We start from the raw sequence: 9,259 nt of genomic DNA, 5'->3' as shown, positions 1-9,259 counted from the left end.
GGAGCACTGTAGCGCGGGTCGGAGCATTGTAGCGTGGGTCAGATTACTGTAGCGCGGGTCGGATTACGGTAGCACGGGTCGGATTACTGTAGCGTTGGTCGGATTTGAGGGTCCGGAGTTACTATAGTGGCCTTAACTCACTCATCCGACCTTGGAATGAAGTGATTCAAGATGCGTTGGAAAGCTGACGAAGAGACCTTCAACTTTTATGTTTTGAATTTTTCCAGATCCAATTTGTATCATGGTCAAAATATCAATCCTTTGTGCGTGCCACTTTGAGGTATTTGACACTTTCTGACTTCTCCGGACTTGTATTGCGCATTTCGTCATTCCGTTGACTTGTACACTCCAGTGACTTGTACACTCCAGTGACTCACTTTGTATATTCGTTAGCTTCCACGGGGCCGGATAATCCTTTTCTGACTTGAATGATGATGCTTATCGTTTGCATTTCGCCTCGAGCTGCGTACGGGAACCTTGTAGGCAATTTTAGACGCCTACAATATTCTTCTTCAACTGAGGAACGAACCTCACTCCAACCAACTCCCGAATCACTCCATCACTCATCCTGATCCGAACTGTGCCAATACCACAAATAGGGCATTCATGATCATTACCCATGAGCACGAAATCCCCTCTTTCCAACTCCTGAAAGCTGGAGAACAAATCCCTCCTAGGGCAAATGTGGTATGTAGCACCAGAGTCCAACATCCATTCTGTAGAGTAGGCAACACAAACTGACGGCAGTACAGATAATGAGTAGCCCGAAGAATCTGAATCTGAATCATTGCCACTAGCCTTGACAACATTCACCTCTGAAGCCTGAATAACTTTCCCCTTATTCTTCCCGGTTTGATCATTCAACTTTGGGCATTCAGCTTTCTAATGTTCATCTTCTTTACAAAAAGCACACTGATTCCTACGAATTTCAAGATGTGCCCCTCTAGACTGTGACCTTCTACCTCGGTTTGAACCCTTTGCTCTTGCAACCAATGCCCCCGCTACCGGCTCAATAGAAATCTCATTGTCCTTCTTTCTAAGATGGTAATTCACTAATGCAGCGGTTACCTCACTATATGAAAGAGATGCCTTCCTATTAATAAGAGTAAGGACAAACGTCTCGTATTCCTCGTCGGGCAAAGAGCTCAACAATAGTAACGCATTGTCCTCATCTTCAACAATGACATCTACATTCGCCAAATCGGCAAGAAGCTTCGTGTAGTGATTCATGTGATCACTAATGGATGTCTCATTCTTCAATTGGAAGCGATAAAGCCTCCTCTTCAAATGCAAGCGAGTACTTGCTCTCTAAGACTTCCCAAATCTTCTTTGCTGAAGTCTCATTCATCACATCATATTTTAGATCTTGAGTGAGGCAAGACCTAATCACACCACACACTGTTCGATTCATCTTTTTCCAAACCTTCTCATCAATATCGTCCGGTTTCCCGTCCAACTCCAACGTATCTTCCAAATTCTGCGCATTGAACGCATCCAAGACTTCGCATCGCCAAAGTCCAAAATTGTTAGTGCCATTGAACTTCTCCATGTCAATCTTCATCGAGTGGATACTCAAATTTTGGACAGTCTTCCCACCTAAAGAACCACCCTCAACTCCCTCTTTCTCGGCCATAATCCTCAACACACCAACAACCAGTACGGAAACAAACGAAGAATAGATCCAAAACTGAGAAAAGAAAGAAGCTTTACAAAAAAGATCCCACATTTCTCACCAACCGAAATCCTAGACGAGCTTCCCAAATCGATCTACTCTTCCAAATAGCCCAAACATAGCCCGAGCTCTAATATCAATTGTTGGGCAAAATACCAATTGTTGTTGAAAACCGTGTCGAGGAACCAAACCAATTGCCGATCAACGAGGGCCAAATCCAACTAAAATCAATGCACACACAAAACACCAATTTTAACATGGTTCGGCAATTGCCTACGTCCACGGGGCAAGAAGAGGATGGGGTTTTCACCAATAGAGAAGAAGAGTACAACTTGAGATTACAAATCACTCGAATGAACAAACTAATCTCACCAACAAGGCTCTTAATCTCTCCAAATAAACCCTAATCAAATAACTCAGAAAATACTTTTTTTCTGTGCTCCAAATATCCCAAACTCTTGCCTTAAGAAACCCTAGAACGTGTATTGGTATTTATACAAATACCAAAACCAAATAAGAACAGGAAACACAAGTTTGGGCCTGCGCCAAGTCCAGGCACAAATCCTGGATCCGTGCACGATCGCGGTCGACCGGCCTTGCACCGCGGTCGACCGCGCAGCTCCCAAACAGAACCCTGAGCTCTTCCAACACCTGTTCTTCACCAAACTTCTCGCGGTTTCTTCAATATCTTGCTTCCAAGGAGAACCTTCAGCTAATTATGCAAGTTCCCCTCTCCTACCTCTCCCTTGAAAAATAAGCTTCAGTTCTATCCTCCTAAATTTACGTTTATATATAGCTTTTAAGAGAGACGAAAGATGAAACATATACAGTTCCTGTAGGGGTAGCATGAAATAATTACAAAGGGAGATACAATTCACATCAAACAAGAAAAAGGGTCTCGAGGTGACCAACAATTCAATATTACTATCGTAAATACAATAGCGACAACTAAACGAGAACAGACTGTTCGCAAAGTGTAGCAGACCTCAATATATGTGTACATGAGATTGAAAGAAGACAGCAAAAAGCAAGCTGCTTCAAGCTGCTCGAGCAAATCAGCAACAGATACAAAGAATAACGCAATACAAAGAATCATATCGTGGTGAGCTGAAAACGTACATGTTCAGAGACCAGCTGAAACGAGTCCATGCAATGTGACGATTCCAATAACAACATTCTGGTCATCGAGAACAGGCAAGAATTGGACAGGGGAAGGAGGAGCCTCCATTCTCTTCATTGCTTCCGCTGCCATTGCTTGAGGACCAATAGTCCTTGGGCTTCTGTTAGTCACAAAAGAATAACGTTAGACAATCACATTCCTTCATAAACAATATGTGCAGAGTTAGACTCATGCCTACTGGATCAAAGATGCTCAGTTTTGTTGCTTGCAGGTTAAAAATTCTTTTCTCTTAAAACTTTTAATAAGCTGATTAGAGTATTTGCTAAGTTCGACATGGTATTCTTGTATGGAATGCTGGTAATAAAGTTTATTCAATTGCCAGCTGGTTATAAAGCTCTTACTTAAGCGATAAGAACCATGGTTTCATGTGGTATAGGGTAACTTCAACGTGCCTAGGACTCCTTTTCTACGTTGTTAGCATGTTGGGGTAGATTGTTGCCTAAAGAGAGAATGACAAAAAGGGGGATGCCAAATGACCTGAGGTGTGGATTTTGCGACACAAACTCAGAGGGAAGAGATCATTTGTCTTTTGAATGCAACGTCAGCAAAAAGGTCCGGAAACCTGTGATGGATTACACAGGAATAACAAATGCTCCATTTGAATAGCAACAAATAGTTCCTTGGGCTCAAAGAAAATGCAATGGCGGAGGTGTGATCAAGACCTCTTACAACTCTCGTTTGGCTGGTAGTGTGTATGTTATTTGGAGATCCAGACATGATCTGATTTTCATGAAACAAACTGTTCACCAGACTCTTTACATTTTGAAGATCAAACTGGCACACATATTCAAAGTGTACATGACAACATAGACAATAGGAAGTGGTGTGAGAATGCACATTGAGCCAAAATTTGTAAGTAAACAAAGGTAGCTGTAGGTATTTCGTTTTTGTGATGAGTTTGTACTTAATGCATGCTTACTTGGTAATTAGAAGTTTTACCCTTTCTCACCAGAAAATAAGTGAAGAGTTTGATTTTAAAATTATACTCCACAAAAACATTCAAATAAAATAAAATAAAAAAAACCCTACTTTTGCACCTAACACCACTAAAGGTACTTTTTCTCCTAAAGGGGTCTACTATTAAATGAGTATGGATTTGCGAGTATGCTTATCCATGGAATTAGAACATGAAAGTAAATGGAAAGTGGTTGATAGAGTTAAAAGTAGCAAGATCGTCCTATCAGTATAGTGTCCTGCATCATGATTGTCATTCACCGCTACTGACTTTACATGGCAACTCCTCAAGTAAGTCTGCAATACACACCGTAAATAATTGATATTAAGCTGTTACTATAAATAATCTATCATGTGCTAATCTCCAGATCTTAAAAATGTTAAAATTGGCATTGGCAAACATAGACAAGCCAACAAGCAAACATGTATTGGCAACATTAACGTTCGTAATCAAATAATTTTGTTCCTTAGCCAAAGTTCATATAACAACATATGTTGTTTAAAATCTACAAGTTCCATTTTATGCAACAAGTAAGTTGCAATGAATGGGAAAGGTCATAGCCTTATAGGTTGACAATGATTTGAGTATTAGTGAAATTTCATGACTGGATTCTAATCCTGAATACATACATTCATGAAAAACTTTAAAAGTTGCATCAACTGAATATGTAAGGATTAGCCAATCGAGATTGCACACAGAGAGGAGGAGATATCAGAACATATCAATGGTAATAAGAAAATTATTTAAAAAATCTGCAGATAGAATGCAATTGATAGAAAGATGAAGGATGCCTAAAACTAGCCAGTATGGTTGATTAAGGTTTTGCCAATTCTTTACTTGTTCATTACTATAAGAAACCATGGTTTCACATGGTCTAGGGCAACTTTAATAGGACTCCTTTTCTATATTTTTTCCCCCCGTATCCCACATCAGAAGGATAGCATTGAAGCATATCTTGTGCCCAGGACTCCTTTTCTATGCACTTAGCGTGTTGGGGGTAGATGGTTGACTAAAGAGAGAATGACAAAAAAGGGGATGCCAAATGACATGATGTGTGAATTTTGCAGCACAAGCTCAGAGGGAAGAGACCATTTGTCTTCTGAGTGCAATTTCAGCAAAGAGGTCCGGAAACCTGCGAAGGATTATGCGAGAATAACAAATGCTCCATTTGAATAGCAACAAATAATTCCTTGGGCTCAAAGAAAATGGAATGGCAAGGTGTGATCAAGTCCTTTTACAAGTCTCGTTTGGCTGGTAGCGTGTACATTATTTGGAGATCCAGAAACGATCTGATTTTGTGAAACATACTGTTCAGCAGACTCTTTACATTTTGAAGATCAAACTGGCACACATATTGTTGAAAGTGTATGACAACATAGACAATAGGAAGTGGGGTGAGAATGCACATTGAGCCAAAATTTGTAAGTAAACAAAGGTAGCTGATGAAATTTTGTTTTTGTGATGAATTTGTCCTTAATGCATGCTTACTTGGTAATTAAAAGTTTAAACCTTTCTTGCCAAAAAAGAAGTGCAGAATTTGATTTTAAAATTATACACCACAAGAACATTTAAAAAAACACTACTTTCGCACCTAACACCACGAAGGTACTTCTTTTCATAAAGGAGTCTACTGTTAAACTTGCAAGTTTGCTTATCCATGGAATTAGGACATGAAAATAAATGGAAAATGGCTGACAGAGTTGGAAGTAGCAATGCCATCCTATCAGCATAGTACCCTGCACCATGATAGTAATTCACCTATATCCTGAATTTACATGGTAAAAATTCTCAAAAAAAGTCCGCAAAAGACACCGTAAACAGTGGATATTAAGCTGTTGCTATAGTGATCTATCATGTGCTAAGCTCCAGATCTTGAAAATGTTAAAATTGGCATTGCCAAACATAGACAAGCCAAAAAGAAAACATGTTTTGGCTAACACTAAAGTTCATAATCAAATAATTTCGCCCCTTAGCCAAAGTTCATAGATCAACATATGTTTATTATCTACAAGATTCCATTTTATGCAACAAGTAACTTGCAATGAATGGGAAAAGTCATAGCCTTATCGGTTGACACTGATTTGTATATTAGTGACATTTCATGACTGGATTCTAATCACGAATACATTGGATTCTAAATTTTGATACAAAAGGCTGTGGTCTCAGATTTGTCAGACCTATATTCTTTGAACTCCTTAATATGGTTCCCTGACATTCATGAAAAACTTTAAAGGTTGCATCAACTGAATATGTGAGGATTAGCCAATCGAGATGGCACACATTGAGGAGGAGATATCAGAACATATCAATGGTAATAAGAAAATTATTTAAAAAATATGCAGATAGAGTGCAATCAATAGGAAGAAAATGAGACGAAGGATGCCTAAAATGAACCAGTAATGTTGATTAAGGTTTGCCAATTTCTTTACTTGTTTATTACTATAGAATACCCTTCTTTGATATTGTTTTGTTGTTAAGAAAGTGAAATCTGCAAATCTGTGGATCTGGGAAGCAATTCTACAAACAGACTGGTTTTGACTAGGCATACATGAATCAATTTCTTTTGCTCCTTAGACGCTTTAAACCGATTTGTAGCTGTACTTTCCTTTCTGTAAATATTTAGTACCTAATGCAAGGTGATGTAAGCCACGAAATAAGGCACATAGGCTTCCACTATGCTCAAATATTAAGCAATGTGATACTGAAATATCTAAGTACCAAATAAGCCATTCTTCCTATGACCCTAAAGGCAAAAAATAACTCCCATAATACATACAAGTGACATAAGCAAGTATCATATCAACTGAGAAATCATCAATCTTCACAAATTGAAGAAATGAAATAGATGTACCTGTTACACATTTCACCCACTGTGAGCTTGAAAATGCCTTCACCACTAGCCTTGAGAGTCCTGCGAAGGTCACCATCTGTAAATGTCCCGATCAGACGGCGTTCCTCATCAACAACAAGCAGGCATCCACATCCTTTACTTGTAAGCTCCGTGAGTTGATTCATTATCATGTCCCCTTCCTTGCAGAAAGGAAGCTCCTCCTGCTTCCTCATTAGATCTTTAACCTGCAAAATGACAGAAACCTTCGTCCTAAACTTTTGGGACCGGCAACAGTGACAATGCAGGCATCAATTAGGGGCCAGGGTCGGTGGAATGAATCACCCACTCACCTTGAAGATGAGGCTCTTCCCGATCTTGCCTGCGGGGTGATTGGCCGCATACTGCTCCTTGGTAAGGCTCTTGGCCCCCATGATCGCCGCCACCACCGTGTCCCCGAACACCACTGATCGCCGTGAACGTCACCGGCGCCACCCGAACGGGCAGAGCTCCCTCTCCAGAGGCAGGTGCACGTTCATGTCGCACGCCGTGGCAGCGGGTTCCCGGCCACGAGTGACGGAGATCAGCGTGGCCCCTTGGCGCGGACGCAGGCACGAGGGCGAAGACTCGTCGCGGGAAGCCGGATTGAGAATGAGGAGAGGAGGTCGCCGGAAGAGGGCGCCGGATGTCGCCGTGAGGGCGTCGACGGGCGAGAAGGAGGAGCGGGAAGCCGAGGGAGGCGAGGGTTTGGAGAGCTTGTGGGCGACGAAGCCTCTTGCCGACGCCGTGAGAAGACGGCGAGGGTGGGGCGCGAGGAGGGACTGGGCGAAGGACCGGGCCTGGCCGCAGGTGTCGAAGAAGTGGTTGAGGATCGCTGTGCGATTTTGAGAGCAGGGAAGCTCGTCGGGTCGATTTGGGCCGGTCGAGAGGAGATCCATTATTATTTATTTTATTTTATTTTATTTTATTTTTCTTCTTCTTCTTTGGATTCTGGAGGAGGGAGGAGAAGACGAAGGAGCGCGTTGAAAGAGGAGGGCCAATTGGATTTTGGGGAGGAAAAAGGCCCGGGGGGGCTGCTACTGAGAAAAGAGGGCCGAAGTGTCGGTGGCGATTTATTTGCAACAACATGTTACTTGCCCATGATGGTGACACTTATCTTTGATTAGTTACACGTTTTTAATTTTTTTTTAAAATTTTATTCGAAAATAAATGTAACACTTTCTTTTTTTAAAATTAAAATAGCACGGCTAGTTTTCCAGACTCCGTGTACGTGATGCTTGCATGATCAAATGTACTTGTAAATAATAATAATTTTTTTTAACTCTAATCCATCGTACTTTACTTTATGTTGATCAAATTGTTTCACGGTCTAATGAAGAAATCGGGACATTGTTCGAACAATATCTCTTGTTTGAATAATAAAAAAACATTCGTTTGAGCCTAATCTATGTTTGAAATGATCAAGTACAGGAATATACATGTATGGACGAGAAAAGCGAAAACCAGCTTAAAGTCCAGAGAAGCTCAGATCATCGATGGTCAAGAGCCACCATCGATGGTTAAGACGACTAATTCAAAATTTTAGTTTTTAATCTTAGTTGTTCATTGCACATCAAACCCGGGTCTTCTCCTACATTTTGATGTATTGTTTCTGGCCCAGTAAGAAGAGAAAAAGAGAGAGAAAGATGGGAGGAGACCTAGGGTTTAAGTTGGATTAAGGAGAGTTGTGGCAACATCATCCAATCAGTTCACATCGAGGAGAGTTGCCCTTAGAGTTCATTTTCATCCCCGTCTTTCATCATGTTTCGCTTAGATCATTCGGAGAACAGTTTGCTAATTGAAAGGGTTGTAAGAAAGTTTTTATATTGAGCTTAATTGTTATATCTTTTTCCATTCACATTGAACTCCTTTTACGGCGCACTTAAGCTGGTTGAATTGAGGGTTTTGACTAGCTAGGTCTACGAGTTACTCATTGTGAGAGTTAGGTTAGATGACTAGTTTCGAGTTGAAACTAGGGTACGAATTTGTAAACCTATTGAATCAGGCTTGTGGTTCAAGAGAACTCTATCATAGTGAGGAAGCAGGAAGCTACTCCGCGAGAAAGAATAGTGGATGTGTGATTATTTATCCTAACCATTATAAAATCTAGGATATCTCTTATTATTTGGTTTTATTGCTAATTATTGTTTGTCGTTGTAACATGCTCTTTTTCACTGCAAATTATGTGTTTACGAGACAAACGGTAGACAATTCTTTTCATCCCTCCCAAGCTTGCATCTCAGAGCCAACAGAAAATTGAATAAAAAATGTTTATCAAAGCTTTAAAAAATGTGGAGAGAACCCATTCTTTTTATGTTTTGTTTCTTTTGATTTTTCTTTCAATTTATTCTTGAATTTTGGAGGAAGAAGGATACGAAGAAGAGGGAGGGAGAGACTAAGCGTGGAAGAGGAGGACCAATTGGATTCGTGGTTCGTGGGCAAGGTGGGGGCTGCTGCTGAGAAAAGACGGGATGTGGTGCTGATTTACTTGCAACAACATGTTATTTGCTTTTTAGAGACAGCTGTGTATGGAGGGGTTTTAATGATGAAATGCCAAGGATAGTGACATTTCTGGATCTTGATTAA

At 40.6% G+C, this 9,259-nt stretch overlaps 1 protein-coding gene across 1 annotated transcript; it reads right to left on the bottom strand.

Annotated features, from left to right (window-relative positions):
* On the bottom strand, window positions 2,525-7,233 carry LOC109835770 (probable arabinose 5-phosphate isomerase). Its single transcript, XM_020403786.1, has 3 exons — window positions 6,988-7,233; window positions 6,659-6,882; window positions 2,525-2,952 (listed from the first exon to the last, which is right to left on the bottom strand). The coding sequence occupies exons 1-3, from the start codon at window positions 7,066-7,068 to the stop codon at window positions 2,796-2,798; spliced, it is 462 nt and encodes a 153-aa protein (XP_020259375.1). The 5' UTR covers window positions 7,069-7,233; the 3' UTR covers window positions 2,525-2,795.

The sequence above is a fragment of the Asparagus officinalis genome, chromosome 3, assembly GCF_001876935.1.
Source record: "Asparagus officinalis chromosome 3, Aspof.V1, whole genome shotgun sequence".
Classification (NCBI taxonomy): Eukaryota; Viridiplantae; Streptophyta; class Magnoliopsida; order Asparagales; family Asparagaceae; genus Asparagus; species Asparagus officinalis.
This window is presented reverse-complemented; position numbering and strand designations above follow the sequence as displayed.

Bases quoted from the DNA above. Each gene is read 5' to 3' on its own strand.
- LOC109835770 (XM_020403786.1), bottom strand. From the start codon at position 7,068: ATGGGGGCCAAGAGCCTTACCAAGGAGCAGTATGCGGCCAATCACCCC. The intron at 6,883-6,987 runs GTGAGTGGGTGA...GTCATTTTGCAG, and splicing joins GGAAGAGCCTCATCTTCAAG to GTTAAAGATCTAATGAGGAA. The intron at 2,953-6,658 runs GTACATCTATTT...TGTGACTAACAG, and splicing joins GTGGGTGAAATGTGTAACAG to AAGCCCAAGGACTATTGGTC.